The sequence below is a fragment of the Phaethon aethereus genome (genome assembly GCF_964289735.1).
Source record: "Phaethon aethereus genome assembly, chromosome: 2".
NCBI classification, from domain to species: domain Eukaryota; kingdom Metazoa; phylum Chordata; class Aves; order Phaethontiformes; family Phaethontidae; genus Phaethon; species Phaethon aethereus.
The window spans coordinates 168454928-168472766 of record NC_138582.1 but is presented as its reverse complement, the minus strand read 5'-3'; the positions used below and the strand labels follow the sequence as shown (position 1 = coordinate 168472766).

The window sequence follows — 17839 nt, the reverse complement described above, 5'->3', positions numbered from 1 at the left end:
CGTACCTACGACTCTTGTAACTGTGGTAAGAACTACTTCGACTTCTTGACCGATCTCTACTATACCATCCTCTGCTTCGGCTTCTTGTATAGCTTCTTGACCTACAATCAACGAACAACTTTGAAAAGCACAAAATAGAATACGACTGAAGAGAAGAGCAGCAGAAAACAGGAAGCAAAGGCATTATCTTTTAAGCTAAACGTTTATTACATACTTGCTAAATGATACAGTGCTGTTAAAAAGAAAAACCTGAGTTGTAAAAGAAAACCATGCCTTAGAATTATCAGAATTCTCAAGTTACCACGGTAGGCTGTGGGAATAGCACAAACGCCTTACCTATATGAATATGTAGAACTTCGGGATCGACTTCTTGAGTGACTGTAAGATAGGGACCTTGTTCTGTGCCTGGATTTAGATTCAGATTTACTTCGTGACCTAGTGAGACTCCTGGATGGGCTATTGTCATCTCTACTTGGAGATTCTTCCTCACTGGAACTTTCTTGGTTCCTTGGCCTTTGATTTAGCCGTGCTGTTTTTCTAACTTCATCAAACAGAGATCCAGGCCTTACTTTATTTTTAGCTTTTATTTCAATTCTTAAACCTGCTGGTTTAGGCTCTGCTGCTGAAGCTACATTCTTAACTTCTGTGGCAGTACTAGTCGTTGCTGGTTGTAAATTACCCACACCTTGCAAAGGCTTCCATTTATTATCTATCATATTGCTTTGTGTATTTTCAGTAATTTCACTTTTTAAACTACAGTCTTTAGCACCAGACAGAGGGACAGAGTTATTTTCTTGCCTTCCTGTTTCTTTTTCTTCTTTAATATTAATAAAGTCTATAACATTGTTTCCTAGTTTGACAGCATCTTGTTCAGGGGTCTCCACCTGTAAATCTTTGTTTATGCTAGCACTTAAAGCCTGAGGTTTAGCAGTAAGAATGACAGGAGACAAAACGTCCACATCAACCTTCCCTGGTGAGTTACGATCTGGAGTACAAATCTCCATGTTGTCATCTGTCTGAATAACATCTTCCAGTCCATTCTGGTTACTTTCTTCAGCTTGCTTAATCTCATCCTTGCAAGCGGTCACATTTATTCCTGAGTTTAAAATACTGGTTGAAGCGTTTGTTTCAACGCTATCTTTATTAAGGTCACCGTGACCTGGTGAGGCATCACATGTAGTGTTTTTACCTAAAAGGTTGTCATCTGCACAAGACTTTTCACCATTTCCCGTTTTATCTTCAACTATTTCATCCTTTTCATAAACTTTTTTTTTATCCTTTACATTCCTGGTAAGCTGCTTTTCTTTTTTATCGTCCTTGGTAATTGGCTTTTCATTTATCTCATCATCATCTTCTTCACCAAACTCCAGGGGTGGCTGCCAATGAAACATTTCTTTTCTTTTCTGAACTTTGTGTTTCTTCTCCTTTTTCCCTTTTTTTTCTTTTGCTTTTTTGGAATGCGATTTTTTAAGAGTTTTTTTCAATCCATGTTTGTGTTTCTTTGACTTTCCTCTAGTGTTTGTTGAGCTAGAACATGAACTCTCAGATTCAGAAGATGACAAATGTTTGCTTGTCTTCCACGTACAGTCAGAATCCAGAAAGCCTTCTGAAGAATTTGATTGTTTTTTTATCCTTTTGGTAACACTAAGCTCTGTATCAGATCCTGATGTGGCCTCTCCTTCTTCTTTACTAGAGGAGAGTCTGGAATCACCCCTACTACGCCTTGCCTCTCCTCTTTCGGAATTTGATTCAGAGTCCCATTTACTACCTGAATAGGATTTTCGTTTAGTTTTTGCACCACCTCTAGGTTGCTCAGAAGATTTCTCCTTAGCTGCTTTCTTTTTAGCATGATCAGAATCCCGCTCACACTTGAATTTCTCCTCCCCTCTCTCAGAACTTAAGCTATTTTTATCCTGTTTCTGAGTACCTCCTTCTAATTGAAAATGGCCTTCTTTTTCTTGGACTACTTTCGTTTTGGCGGAACGCTCACTGTCAGTAGAGAAGTCTGAAGACGATAAGCTGTCACTCTCTTTCAATCCTTGAGAAGACTCGTCGTAGTCTTTTGTACACTTATAAGGGAGAGTACTTTCAGAGCTCGTTTCTTGCCTCAGTTTAAGAGACCGAGCTTTTTGATCACTTGATGTCGATTTTCTTTTGTTTCTGTGTCTATCATCGTCACTAAGGGAATAGTAAGATGTTGATTCACTATAACCTGACCTGTCACTGCGGTATTTACTCAGTGACAGTGATCTGCCAGAAGAACGAGACTTTGTCCTAGAGCTAGATGGACTTCTAGATCTTGTATAAGATCTTGAGTATGACCTACTTCGAGAGGACCTGCTTCTTGATCTTTGCCAACTATCTGAGCTTCTATCACTACGATATTTGGAATAACCGCTTCGATCACTATCTGAACTCCTTTGTTGCTTACGGTATGAGGAAGAAGTGTTAGCCTCCTTGATAACTACTAAATTGTAATTAGTTTGTGTGGGTATTAAATGGGTTGTTTTAGCTTTCATTTCCTGAATTCGCTCATAAGATGGTTTCCATGGTTTCTGCCCAGGTTTCCACCTTGAAGGTGGTGGACTATCACTTAAGGGTATAACAGGGAGGTTTTCTGGGACAACTGGTGGTACGACAACTTTATCACTTGGGAGTATAACTGCTCTGACAGGCTCAGCAGTCTTGTTCAACTTGTTTTCATTTAATCGTGTTGAAATATTTCGTGGAGAATTGGAAACTATCTTTTGATGCCTAGAGTTAGAACTTGACCTTGACCTACTTTGAGAACGTGATGATTTAGAGGCCGATCTTGATCTAGAACTTCTTCGGGAATAAGATCTTGATTTAGACCTAGATCTGGACCTAGATCTGTAGTACGATCGAGACCCTCTGCTTGATAAAGTTGATGAGCTCTGGTCGTCTTTATCAGATTTAGACCAGTCTCTTCTGGATGAATGTCTAGAAGACAATGAAGAGGAACGAGATTTCCTCTCACGATCACAAGATGATTTCGTCCTCCTAAGGAAGGAATGAGAGGATTCTACATCTGATGAGGCTGATGTTTTCTTTTTTTTCGTTTGCTTGTGCTTCTTGAAATGCTTCTGTTTTTTAGATTTCTTTTTATGTTTTACCTTCTTTTTCTCTTTTCTGTGCTTTTTGTGATGGCTGGAGTATCTCACAGTACTTCGATCAGAATAACCGTTACGTGACCAAGATCTTGATCTCCGGGATGCACTTCTTTCATCCCATCTGCTTGTACATGGATCACTCAACCTTAAGAACAAACAAATAAGCCCCACACTAAGTGGAAATTCTTTAAAAACATCAGATGAACCAAGTATTTTCCCCATCTCCAATGCAATTAAGTTAAAAAAAAAATTAACACACACACCCCCCCCTCCTTTACTACCAGACAATTGTTTTGACGGAGCTCGTTATACTCATTTTTAAGATGGAATTACACCACTATCAAGAGAACTACTTCTCTGTAAGAAATGAATCAGCCAACATCAGTAAATTTTGCATATTGTAGAACATGTGTAAAGAGATTTAATGTTTTGACTACCCTAGTCCACATGACTTTGACCTCTACAGCTATAAGATTCTTAAACAACCTTTTAAAACATCATCTTACTTAGTATTCTTTCAGCTGGTATGCTGCAATGCAGCAATAACTGAATACACTCAGTATATAAAAAGAACTATCAGAAACATTTGCAATTACTCAATAATGATTATATATAATATTCTTCAGGTTTCGTTTTGTGGTTTAATCTATCATAACTTGATAGAAGCTCGTATTTAATACCAAGTTGTCAGAAATTTGGGAGAGCTGGCTTCCATCACAGCATTTGCAACTGCAGACAAGACATATAAGTAAAACAATATAGTATTGTTGGATTCAGTTGTCTTACTTAGTATCCAGAGAAACCACATAACCAAGTTTGAGGCTAAAGGAAACCTTTCATGACTAGCTCTATGGAAAGCAACAGGAAACTGCACAGGTCAGTGAATTACTTCTTAAATAAGTATCCAAGACGGCACCACCGGAAGCAACTCTTCTGACACTTTTGAGCATGTGTTCATCTGGATTCACACAAGCAAAGTAGAAAGGTTTTAAGAAAGTTTTCCACTTATAATTTTTGGAATTTAAATAGAATGTGTTAACCACAAAGATATTTACATTTTTTATTCATGGTACATCTACACAATCTATTAAAGCCTGTGTAAAAAAACCAAGACATTTTAAATTTGTAGTAAGGATCTTACTTATCGCCTTTACTCCACTTTTCTCCACTAGGTGGTCTATACGTTCGTAATCTCTGCATTTCCTCTTTCCAGTGAGGAGGGGTCTCACTGCTCTCATCATCATCGGATTCAGAACACGATCGCGATCGAGGTGGGGTGTGATATCGCTACAAAAACAAAGAAACACATTTTTCTTTAAAAGAGAATGGATAATATAGAAAGTATGGTGCCCCTTACACAGATTTTGCAAGCATCTTCCTAACACAAGCCAGACAACATTATCCACACGAAGTCCATGAAGAAAACACAAATTCTAGATTTCCTGCCCAAAATACCCACCTTTGGTATGCATATATCCTGCATGTGAGACTGGATTACATAGCTAACTGTGTCTTTTCATACTCAGAGATTTCACACAGCTTGAGAGAGGCCAGCAGCTAACCCATTTTTTCAAAACATAGAAGGAAGAATCAAGGAAGAGGTCATGGATTCCCTTTACGTAACACCTTTTGGAAAAACACAATTACTGCAGATAACCAACTTTTTTTTCAGGATACTAAAGCACAGATGTTTCACTTCAGTTAGCAGACACTTAACTGCTTGTATGAGTAAAGGACAAGCCCTATTCCAAAAGTTACCACTGTTCAGTTCTTCAGAAATGGGAATGGAGTTTAAGGCAACTTCCAAGCAAAAAAAACCCAAAACCAAAACAACACACACAAAAAATAAATCTTTCACAAAAGTGTAATGAAGCTTCATACTTAAAAAATTATGCTTAGGCACAGCATTTAAGTAGGCAATAGGAACTACTTGTGCAGCAGAGGAAAAACTCTAATATTGCTAACTCATTATTTTCCATTACCCAGTTGGATACACACTTAGGTAAATTCTGTAAGGAAATTAGATGCTCCTTGACTCAATAAAGAAAAACATCTGAATTTTACTCAATTATTTTCAGACAGTTATAAAAACACGCGATATGTGGAGAAAAAAAAAATACTGCCCCCCAGAATAAAACCAGAAAGATTCTTGTATTGGTTTATTCAGTCAATTGCTGGCAGAAGTCTTTAAGACATCCTGTTTATATAAAACAAATAAAGATAACCTGCCATGAAGATTTGGAGGTTCGCTGTTCTTTAAGCTGAAGCAATGGCTACTTAAAAAAACAGCTTTTACAGATGAATGTCATAATATGTTGCGAAGATTTCATGGGCCTCCCCAATTCTCTCAGATTATGCTCAGGAGTCTCTCAGAACCTAAGAGGACTCAAAACTATAAACAAGTATCTTGAAAAACATCAAACAAGTTCACCAAGGGTAGAAACTGCTGCTAATCAGACTATCACAGCAGAAAAATGTGTTTCTCCAACTAACTGCTAGCCCTAAATTATTCCTGCTATTACTGGTTTTCATTCTTAATTCTGCCAAGAGGATGCCAAAATTATGAAAAACAAGACAGACACCCAAATCCCTGGCAAAAGCCAATTCCACTCAGCTTTAAGCTATTTTTCCAAAATTCTTTATTTACATAAATATTTCAAAACATTCTGTTTAAAAGGCTTCCTTTAGTGGACATCACAAGTGTCAAATACAGATGAGAGCTGGCAGATGCAGCAGACAGCTATCAGATTTCACGTCAAGGCTGGCAAACAAGGGTTGGTTCTCAGGAGAGGCTCAAAAACTACAATATGTTAGTCCATGCTACAGCCATCTAAAAGGTTAACTTTGTGGCTTAAAATAATTGCATGGTAGTAATAGTTCATCAGTAGAAGAGTACGTCTCAAATCCAATGGCTATCACATAAGAAAATCAAGCTCAGAGGAGTCTCAGTTAAGACCATCCTAACAAAAAGTGTCTTCAACTACATAGATGCTGATCTCTACATACAAACTTTTTTTTTTGGAGGACTTCCACTTGCAAAAAAAATTTGGCAGGACTAAGCCTTGGTTTGGTTTATGGTTACCTAAATACTGCCTGCTAAATTGATCCAGGAAAATATTCTGAAGGGGAAGAATATGCTCAGTCATGGTACACTACAATTTGAAATACACCAGAATGAAATGCACAATTACTTTTCTTACTTTCTCCCTCTTCTACTGACTGAAAAACAACAGTGCGGCTGTGCAGTATTTTGGACCCTGTATTGTGGTTTATTACAGAGGAGACAAGAAAACGTCTGCTTGAGTACAGCGGCACTAATGCAGAAGCAAAAGTCTTCAGGATGCCGGAGATTTGAAGTAGAAATGACATCTGCATAAACAGTGGCAGTCTTCAGAGAGGAAGGTAGGAAAAAGAAAAAAAATGGACTGAGTCTGCACATCTGTAAAAATGCTTCGCTACCAGCACTGCAAAGTAGTTACTTCTTGCCCCTGCAGTGTCATCTGTGACGTCCTGGCTGAGATCAAGCCTGTGTAACAGCTGATGAAGTTTGACAAACTACACTAAGTAGCTTAAAAAAAAAAAAAAAGATTCAAAAGGTTGACTTAAAGTATCAAAAAGCACAACAAACAACGTATGTGATTCTACCAAAGTTGCCAACGAAACTGTCGTTTCTCAGCAACGTATGCGCAACCATCAGAAAATTCAAATAACAGAACTTGGGAGGACAAGCAATGTAAAGCAGAAAGGGCTATATACACTTCGGACACTGTGGAACAGCTTTGTCTACTGTTATGCGTTACAGTCCTAGGGCTTAACAGAAACAGCAAGGAAATCCAATGAACGGAGAAGAGTAATGAGAAGTGACAAAAGCTTTTACTTTAGATCTTGTGGCTCGCGTGGGACGAATCTGGCTGAGTTCATTTCAATCTTTAAAAAGAAATAATTTTATTCTTATGTTTGAAGCCTTCTCGTAGCTGAGGAGTAAAAGATTGTTTGGGAAAAACAAATGCTAAGTAAAAAAAACAGTAATAAAAAGGATGGAAAAAAGCATTATAAAATTAACTACCTGACAGCAATATTTTGACCATATAAACTAGAATCTACAACATGCCAAGAATAGTTAGTGTCACACAAAAACTACAAGGAAAGCTTAAGGTCAGAAAAGATACTCTGGGTGAAAGGAAAGAGAAAAAAAAAGTTAAAAGTTTGTCACATACTATTGTGCCTCTTCCTTTAATTTTTCGTCCAGATTTAGAGACTGATGGTTTCTGGTCAGTCAGAACTGGTGTAGCATCAAGAAGCTTCCTACATAAATGAATAAAATATGAGCTTACATGGGGAAAAAACCAAAAAACCCCAAACTAATTTTAAGTTAATCATGCAAAATATTGATCATCTTTATTTTGAGATGGCAGAACTGAGAATTCACTGAATTCTCCAAGAAATAAAGCAAGCCACACAGTTCTGGAGCGGAAGGCAAATCAACATACTTGTTTTCAACCAAGTGTGTAGCCTATCTGACCTCTTCACACGTAAATAAATACTAACAACGAACTTGGAAATACTCTGTTAAAGTGTGCTTTTCTGAAGAGGTTAACTTGTGTTTGGTGGACTAATCATGAGGACAACATGGACAGAATAGTTTCAGGATCTCAGCAGTTACACAACAACTTCTTGGTGAAGGGAATGGCAATTCATGATAGTCCAGAGGTTCTAAAGCCTTGCTTCCTTCCTAAGCAACAAGAGGTAATTCAGCATTCTTTTTTACAGTTTGTGTAATATCCTTGAAAGAAGCAGTTCCTAAGGCTTTGGAAAGATGAGTAAAGTAACATGTCAAGAAAAAGAAAAAGGCTTCCAGGAGACTATACCATTAACTGAAATGAAATAAAAAAAAAAACCCAACCCAAACTGATTTCAGAGATGTCTGGCAATATAACATACTAGGTCATCCACAGCCAAAAGCAAAAGAAATTTGACAGAAAAAGAACCTAACTGCAATTTAGTAGAGGTGCAAAACACAAATTGAAAGTACCTTGTGAACCCATGACCTCCTTTGTATCAGAAGATGACTATTTTCTCTTACTGTCAAAACCATAGACAGGTCATAAAGTTCTGGTTTTACAATTCTGAACCAAGAAAGATGAAAAATCGTCTCTCCCAATTCCAAGTTTCCCTTGCAATCAAATATTTGCTGGGGTTTACATTGCAAAGTATCTTCTGAGTTATTCACTCTTTTTTTCATCATCTGTAGTTGAATTTAAGGTGGTAACATGCATGATCCTTAAGGACCAATGAAACTAATTCATTACATTTCACTGAAAAACCCTGACACAGGTTATAAGGAATATTACAAGTAAAACTGTAAAAAAGACAAGTTACCTCATTTAGAAATTCTGACACTACAGCCATCATTTGCTATCAGGATTAGCAACAGAATAGGAATAGCAGGAAAATTTTATGCGTATTTTCCACCAAGTCAACATAGTAAGAAATGTTCCTTACGGTTCAGGTTCTACATTGACAACAGGCACATCTCTTCTTAGCAAAAACCTATTTTCAGGCACTGGGGGAATTTCTTCAGGACGTACCACAGGTTTGTCCCTCTTTGTGCTAACATCAGCTGCTTTTTCTGTTATATCACTCTTGTCAGAAAGGCTGCTACGGGGGAAAAAATAAGTCGATAAATCAAAAGTCAACTGATAAACACCACTTTTCAAAGCAAATTCCAAAACAAGCCCACATGATGCATCAAACTAAGATGGTGTAACAACTAAAATGTGTTTCATTAACAACCCAAATGTGTTTCATTAACAACCCATTTTAAGCTAAAGGAAGGATGGTACACTGTTATTGGAAAGACGGTTCAGTTCTTGCTTTACAGCAAGGAATTTTGCTTTTAATTTGCTATTTGTCATGAAATATTTTAAAAATATACTCAAATAGATCAAAGATCTATTATTTGCCTAATGTCTCACTTTAACACAGGCATACTGAGTCCCAAATACTTTAACAGACCGAGACTTACTCATTTCAAAGTCACTCCAGCTTCTATCTACACCGATCTTAAACTCTTCCATGGAAAAATCTACTCTACAAGCTCAGCTTTATGCCTTTGTGGTTGGTTGGTTTTATTTAAAAAAAAAAAAATCAAGCATCAAAATCCCAACTTAAATAAGTGTTTTCATATTCATTGCTTGAGTACTTCATGAAAACAAAGTAGAATTTCTCAGACTTCTCTGAAACTCTTAAATTTAAGAGACTAGTCACCGTCTTTGGTTTGAGGTTCGCTTGCACCTTGGATCCTCTTTCTTCCTCTCTTCCTTTCTTCGTTTTCTCGATTGTTTGGTTTTAGCTCTTCTCTTACGCTTTCTTCTTCTGCTTCTTTCATTTTCAGCTTCACTTTCAGATGAAGTTTCTGAAGAGCTTGATGCAGTGGACTCTGAAGCTTCTGAGTCAGAACATACTTTCTTCTTCTTCTCCAAAGCTTAAAACAGATATTTTAAATTTACAGTGTGGCCATGTGTGTGTAGTGTGTATATCTACAGCACAAAACATACAATTTTATATTTGTATAAATACACACACCTACTGCTTCAGAGGAGCTCTGTAAACTTTTTTCACAACGAGTTGCATTAAAATATAATAATAAACAGTCATATAATTGTGTCCAGTTGTCCTGGTTTTGGCTGGGATAGAGTTAATTTTCTTCCTAGCAGTTGGCACAGTGCTGTGTTTTGGGTTTGGGATGAAAATAATGTTGATAACATAGCCATGTTTTCAGTTGTTGCTAAGCAGTCAAGGACTGTGCAGCTTCTCATGCCGGCCTGCCAGCGAGCAGGCTGGGGGTGCTCGGGAAGTGGGGAGCGGGCACAGCCGGGACAGCTGACCCAGGCTGGCCGAAGAGATATTCCATACCATACGATGTCATGGCCAGTATATAAACTGGGGGAGTTGGCCAGGGAGGCACTGTGGCTTGGGAGCTAACTGGGCATTGGCCAGTGGTTGGTGAGCAGTCGTGCTGTGCATCACTTGTTTTGTATATTCTTTTATCATTATTATTATTATTATTATCATCTCATTATTATTTTTTTCCCTGTCCTACTGAACTGTCTTTATCTCAACCCACAAGCTCTACTTGTTTTTTTGATTCTCTTCCCCATCTCACTATGGGGGTAAGCAAACAGCTGTGTGGTTGTTTTAGCTACCTCCTGGGTTAAACCACACCGCCAGTCTAAACTCACACCAATAGTATGATACAAATATTTTCCAGCAAATATAGTTGTGAAAAAATCCCTTTATTTGCTATGAAGTAAACTGTTAGAACTTCCATGCACAACTTCCACCATATGAGAGAACATATCACTGCAAAGCCAAAACATTTTTAAAGTAATACACAGTAAATTTATAAATGAAGTTGAAAATTGACTTGTGCCAAGCTAATATAAAGAAAGGCTGAGGAATAAGTATGATCTTAAAAAGCAGGGTTCTCCTCCTTTTCTCCTTTGAAAGTGTATTTTAGGTTATAATACTCAATTCACACCTTTGGGTTAGCATAGAATACATGGATAAGCAAAGAGCATTTATAGTAAGAAAAATTAAGTTTCTTTACAAAGTAATGGACAGATTACAAAACAAAGTTTAAGGAAGAGCTAGTTGCAGCCTCAGTTGTATATTTCTTAATTCTAAGACACTGTCATTCTCTTTTTTGCATCCATCATACTTTTACATTATCTATCCTCTTAGCTTTCTCTGAAGGACATGTTAACCACGTTACCCTTAAAGTCAGAAGTGAAGTAGAAAACACAAATTTATAACACTCCACCACTTTACAGCAATTGTCCAAACACATATTCGAGATAATTTATTCCCTATGAATTCTCATAAAAAGGAAAGTTACACTGACTACATACACTGCATATATTAACATTACATGATGTTAGAATAAACCTTTGGAAACTGCACAAAATTGAACTTCAAGAAAAACATATGTTTGTGTCTCCATCCTTCAAAATCAGAAAAATAAGTTCTAATTAATTTTTTAGTATGTCACACTAATCTCAAACATTAAGGAGAATAGGAAGCAGACATGTTTTCCAAGACAGATAGGTTTAGGTCAGAAAGCCTTTTCCCTTGCTGTGCCTTCTTCACCTACGCCAAGATTTACATTTTAAAGGCTTGTAAGAATGAATTAAGATTCTGGAGATTTACCATAATGATTTTTAGATGTTGGCACAATTTTTACATTCTCTGAAAACAATGTCAACATTCAATTAACTTCAGGTATAAGTCTGCTTACCATCTTTTGCTGATTTTGTAACAAGCACCCCACAGTCAATAACTCGTACATCAGCATAGGGCCTACTTGCAGTATCAGTTTTCAGATTTTCTATTTGTTCTATTACTTCAAAACCAGAAATAACCAGTCCAAAGACAACATGTACGCTGCAGAAATAAAATATTTGGAAAGTACAGACATTTATATATTGCCATAATTATTTTCCAGTTAATTTCATATTTAAAGTCATTTTGAAATAGAAACCTTCAGCTCTTAAAAAGTGTATTAAACTGAAAAATAAGATTTATTACTTTACAACAATGCTAAGGTTTCATGCAACATGAAAGAGAGGTCCACTCCAGTTCAATCCACTCTTCTACATGGGCAGTGTAAACAGATCATCATTTCTAATCCATCCTTCTATTTTTGAAATTTCTTGCAATAGAGAGATTAAGAGTCTATATATAACGATGACAAAGTAGTGCAGTTTTCCCCAGAGAAGCAGCATTTATAGGTCTATACAAACTCAGCATACAAATTCCCACTGGCATTGCAGGGCCAGTTATAATTAAGGAATCCCCAGTTTTGTTATACCACATTTCTCTGTCCTTCCATTTACCCATAACTTACATTTCCAGGGACTAATATATTTTGGGGATAAAAACATGCCACAAAAAAAAAAGTACTATCCAAATATATTAAACTTGACATGTCAACTCATTGATTTATGGACTGAGGGCAGCAATAAGTTAAAGAAATTACTGTTAGGATTTAAGAACTTCCAAATTTTTTACCAGCTTTAGGAAATAAGTTGCAACTTGAAATCTTTATAGAACTGAAACTTTTGTTTTCCATCTTGTTCTACTGTATAATCTTTTACAGAATTAAGAATTTGTTTCCCCATTGTTGTCTACTTTCAATATAACATGAGAAGACTCACAACCTTTGAAATTTTAGCCATAATTGGATAAAGAATTCTTACCCATCGAGATGAGGAGCAGGTTTTGTTGTTCTGTTTGACAAACAGCAAGATGGTAAGATGGTAAAAAAAATAATCAGGGATTCAGATGAAGTAAAAGAGGAGAATGGCACAGAGAAAAAAAAAAAAGATGAAGGTAAGACAAAAAAATAGTGAAAAAATCCAGTTAAATACATGAAATTAAAAAACTTTAAAAAAGCCTGTGTGTATGATCTGTAAAGTTTTACATGAAATTTGTTTGAAATTTAGCTAACTGCGCATACTTGAAAGTTGTACCAAGTATAATTTTATGCATGCAATAAACAATCTTCAAATAAGCGTCTTTTAATACACATTCAATTATAACTCACTAACATTTTTAATCACAAAGAAGATACAATTTGGCAATAAATATTGGGTAACTAATGGAATTTACATGTTTCTGAAATTGTTAGGTTCTTACATTACAAGGTCACTTTAAAGTCAGTTTATTAAAAAAAAAAAAGAGTTATCATAAATGATAGATTCTTTGCTCCCCGCCCCAGCCCTGCTACTTTCTTACTCTCCATTTACTGGATTGGTTTCATGACTCAGAATACGAAGCAACACATCTACCTTTAACCATCAAGACTATGGCACTTCAGCTCATGAGCTCACAGGCTTCCCAAAAGCAACAGCAGCACGATGCAAGCAGACATTATATGCTACCCTACGGTTTACTTCGTGATCAACGCAGACTTCCTCCCTATTTTTCAGCTTCCCACGTTTAGCTGTTTCTAGCCTGAAGGGGAAATGCAACTGCATTATATTTAGTACGCTATCCTAAAAGGTATCTGGAGTTATGCCAAATTTCCAAATTGACTTCAAATAGGAATATTCAAGGCTATGCATATATAATTATATGTTAAGATTCACCTTTTTGATGATAATGCTATAACCTGGTATCTCTCTTTCCTTTTCCAAAAAAAGAAAGGAAATGACTTCTACAAGTAAGCCTGCATAATGTTGCACAAGGAGCCTTAAGTTCAGTAAGGAATGTCAGAACTTGCATTAATCTTATATATTGGGGAAGGAAAAAATTAGAAGTCAAGATAATTTGCATTTGAGGTTATTTTAATATTTGAAAACGTTCTTCCTCTCTCCTCCCCAGGCACTATTTTGCCTTCCCAGCCTTCTTCCAAGGAACTCCCCTCGCTCTAAATAATTAATCATAGATGCTTTTTCTAGATTTACAATAACACAGATGTGGTACAATGAAGTCAGTTTTTCACTGCTATAATAAAATACTACTTTAAGCACATACCTTCACTCTCGTTTTGAACTATTAGGTCACAAAACACTACAGTGCTGGAACACGTGCCAAGAGATGGGACTGTGATTCAGGAGTGTTTACACTCTGATTTTTTTTAAGCTCCAAATGCCAAAACAGACCTTCCACTTCTTGTGATACTAAATAATATGGAAAATTTCTTTGATTTAACAAAGGGAAAGTAATGCTATCAAGAAGATAGGTAATTTCTCAATACTGGAGGGTGTTCTTTGTTTTTCCTTTGCTAATACAGCATATTGCTACAAACAGAAAAAGTCTTACAGCTTTTGAAGTTCTTTAAGCAAAAGTTAACTGCATTTACAACCTGCTGGTCAGTAAACGTTTTAAGCGGGCTTAATTATAAAGCTGATTTAAAGTAGAGAAAAAATAGAAGTGGGTTACTTCAATGAAACCAGTAATAACCAAGACTTGGTGCTTAGAATTAGCTAGAAACAGCAATAGGTTCAAACACGCTCGATTAGGAATGCTGTAGTAATGTGCTCCTGCCATGCAGCAGCAGCGCTTGAAGACCAATTGCGCAAATTACCTAAGCATGTACTTCCCTTAGACTAGTCCTCACTAAGCAAGGAAAGGGATAGCTGGTACATTAAAACCCATGTAGAGGTTTTGTCCATTACCCTGACAATTTGATAGATAAAATGCAAAGCGTTTTTCTCTTTTACTTGTTCATGAAGTGAAAACCCAAGGAAAAGCATTAGCCAAAAATAAAAATTTTCAGATGCAGGACAAGGAGTTAGGCGACTTAAATTTCATATAGGAAACAGAAATCCAACTCCTCATTGTGCTTTTGAAAAGTTTTCTCATCTCAGTGTTTGGGCTGTAACATGGCATTTATTCTGTAGACATGTACTTTAAAAGACCACTTCAAAGTTTACTGCGTATGTTCTGCCTTTCAATCCTTGAACATTTGCTTTGGCTTCAAAACTTAATCAGAAGAAAACCTACTTACTGCCTTTGCACTATAGAAACCTAGAATCATCATGACTTTCTCCCCCAAAATAACATTTTATTAAAACATTTCTATGCAGAACTTTTATGATTTAAAACATTCAAAATCTGCCTCGGATTATTATCTATGCAATAATAGATTATCCAAGTTATTTACATAAGGACAAATACCTTTCTTCACTCAAGTTTCAAGTAAATTGGTTTAAGATACTGCTGAAGAGAAAAGCATCTTTTTGATAAAAAGCGTGTTATCACCCACCCCCCCAAGAACCTCAGTCCTAACAAAGGATTCAATGCACATAACAATATGATCAGAAAAACAAGATAGATAAAAACAGAAAGAAGAAAAGGAAAGGACACAGCCTTAGAGGAATGAGACATTACCTTTGGAGCGCACGATGTAACACTGTTTCTGTAAATTTTACACAAAAATGGCAGAAATAAATTGTAATACATTTTCAGACAAAACTGAGTCTATGTTTTATTAAATACAAGTTTTAAATTAATATTAATCAAGTTGTATGCAGAACAAGGATGCCTAAAAGAGGGCTCTAAATTTTCTTTAGAATACAAGGTACTTTGAAAACTACAGTAAGTCCTCTGTAAAAACAAAAAGAAACCTATAAACATAACCTGCTTGCATACACTATTAAAAAGATAAACGGTTAGAAAAGAGAATCCTCCCGCTCCCCTCTCCATCTCAATCCAGCAAAAGTGTTAGAACACATGCACAACTTTAAGCAGATGAATAACTGATTTCAATGGGTTTATTCACATGCTTGCAGTCACATAGGTGTTCAAATGCTCTACTGAATCCAGTCCTAAGTATGTATTTCATAGGATGGCACACCATAGCTTAAATGTTTTCATTTACAAGTGTTAAGGCAGTAAGTCTACAACTGCATACATTTCATAATTCACTGACATCTCCCTTGTATTATGAAGCTCTTCTAAAGCTAAGAAAAATAGGTGTTTTCTCTAAAATATATGCATTGCTATTAGACTGCTTGTGTTCAGAATTATAGGAAAAGCAAACACATCGCAGATGCAAAAAAGACAAAACATGTCCACCAACTCCTAACATACTTGTCTCTGGTATAATTCTGAGCAGCAGCAATGTTTTAAAACTGCATTATCACTTGAGTTTCTTTTTTTCTCCCAAATAAGCTATTAGTTTGAAATTATATCTCCTTATCTGAGCAGTGATATGATCTGTTTGTTCCTTATTACGCACAGAAGCATGCTGTGAATGCTTTCACACGGCTCTGCTTTCACAGAAACTTTTAATTATGCCAACAGAACCTGCTTGTGTGATAAGTGCACATATACCACTTTTGCTCAGAGATAATGCAACATCAGCCCCTTTCATTTGAAATTTTTATGTTTTTATATTACTGTCAACTGTTTAAAAATTAGCTCAAAGGTATTTTATTCACAGTAAAAAAAAACCTGATTAGAAAAATACCTGTTTTGAAACACCAAGAAGACTTAGAGATGAATCACTTAATAGGCTGGTAACATTCAGAAACCATTTGTAAAATGAAACCAAAAAAAGTCCTCACAATTTATTTTATCTTTCGTTTAGCAGATGAAAGTGGTTAGTTTTAATTTAGTAACTAGGCATGGCACCACACATTAAACATATCTTTAAAACAAAAAAGCTATTTAGTTTTGAGCAAGAAAGCAGAGCTTGAGACACACATTAAACCAACAATACCCTAAAAAAAATATCTAGCAGTAATAAAACAGCCTCAAGTTTTAAATAGCTTTTGAACACAGAGGCAAGAACTCCAAGCGTTTGAACTGATAAGGAACACAACTGAGGACTCCTCCAAGTTGTAATAAGGACATATTCCTCAATAAATTACATGGCTAAATAACAAGGCAATAAAATAATTATTATACAAAATTTTCCAATGACAGCAAATAGGTCAGTTACTTTTTTTGCTTCTTATGGTTTTCTTTATGCTTCATCTGCACAGCAACTTCTATTTTCTAGTCAGCATAGCTTGTCAGATTTTGTATGACAATGGAAACAAAGTTAAGCTCATGCAAGCATTTGCAGGATCAGGAGTGTCATTAATTTTATAGTACTTTATTCATTTTCACAAGAGTTGCACTTATTTTGTATTGCAACTTTCCTTACTAGCAGGTTGGGTATGGCCACAGGCAACAGAGTTGCTCTAAAGAGACAAATACCACTACCAGATCAGCTTGACTGAGAAGCAGAACACATTGCTCAAGAAGAACGTCACCCCACAAGTAATACAGGCACTAAGCTTGAACATCCAAGAACAGGCCAACTATCTCCTCCCCGACTCTAAATCTGGGACCTAAAGACATTGCTATATTTGTGCAATGCTCTAGATGCACTCCTCCAATAACTAATAAGAAGCTTTTTGGCAGCAGTTCAAAACAGATACTGGAGTACACAGAAAAAGGAAGATGATTCTAGAGTGGTTCCTGTCAACCTCTACCCCATCCCAGGTATTCCATATCTGAGTATCATCACGGAAACATGACAATTAAAAGAAGATTAACACACTCAGGTGGTGTTTGGAACCTTGCTTGCTAAATAACTGATTGTTCTAAAAGCAGTTATTCACAGAAAGGAAGTAAATTAATAGCAGTACTATCTGAAAATACTAGTAACTAATTTATAAACTGGTACCTTACAACTGTCTTCAACACAAGTCTGCAATAAAATGCTACAACAAATCCCCTTGAAAAGAAAATTGAAATTCCAATATTTCACAAATCCAAACATTGCAAAGGGATAGTCTCTGTATCCTTTCTGCTGGATTTCAACAAGATGCATTTCTTCAGACTAGAAAATGTTTCTTAGACCCATGTGTGAATAGACTAGGAGTATTTGAAGCACGCATGCATGGAAAGCAATACTGCCTTAGCTAAACATCCTCCTTTCAACCCAACTCTTACTCCTAATCAAGTAAGAAAAAAGATAACAAGCGGGGAAAATTAGTCAACTATCATTAAAGATAGCACTTCTGACACCATCTGTAGATACACACTTTATTCTACTTTTCCATCTTGCCAGTTTCTACCAATGCTTTCAGTTACATTCATTCTTTTTACACTGGCCTCAACGAAGCTCCCTAAGAATACTTACACTCTTTTCCATGCCCTGTTCTCTACTGTTGCTTATAAATGCTTCGAACTCAGTCATGCCAGAGCAA

The 17839-nt window shown here is 36.3% G+C and overlaps 1 protein-coding gene across 1 annotated transcript in view; it reads right to left on the bottom strand.

Moving 5' to 3' along the window:
* Positions 1-17839, bottom strand: part of NKTR (natural killer cell triggering receptor) — a gene marked incomplete at its 3' end in the record, with an annotated part of 42931 nt that overhangs the window by 2807 nt on the left and 22285 nt on the right. Inside the window, exons 6-13 of the mRNA XM_081996626.1 lie at positions 12389-12418; positions 11428-11573; positions 9399-9615; positions 8634-8789; positions 7349-7436; positions 4273-4418; positions 337-3276; positions 6-101 (exon numbers count right to left, since the gene is read on the bottom strand). Coding sequence (XP_081852752.1) covers positions 6-101; positions 337-3276; positions 4273-4418; positions 7349-7436; positions 8634-8789; positions 9399-9615; positions 11428-11573; positions 12389-12418 — 3819 coding nt within the window. The remainder of the gene's footprint in view (positions 1-5; positions 102-336; positions 3277-4272; positions 4419-7348; positions 7437-8633; positions 8790-9398; positions 9616-11427; positions 11574-12388; positions 12419-17839) is intronic.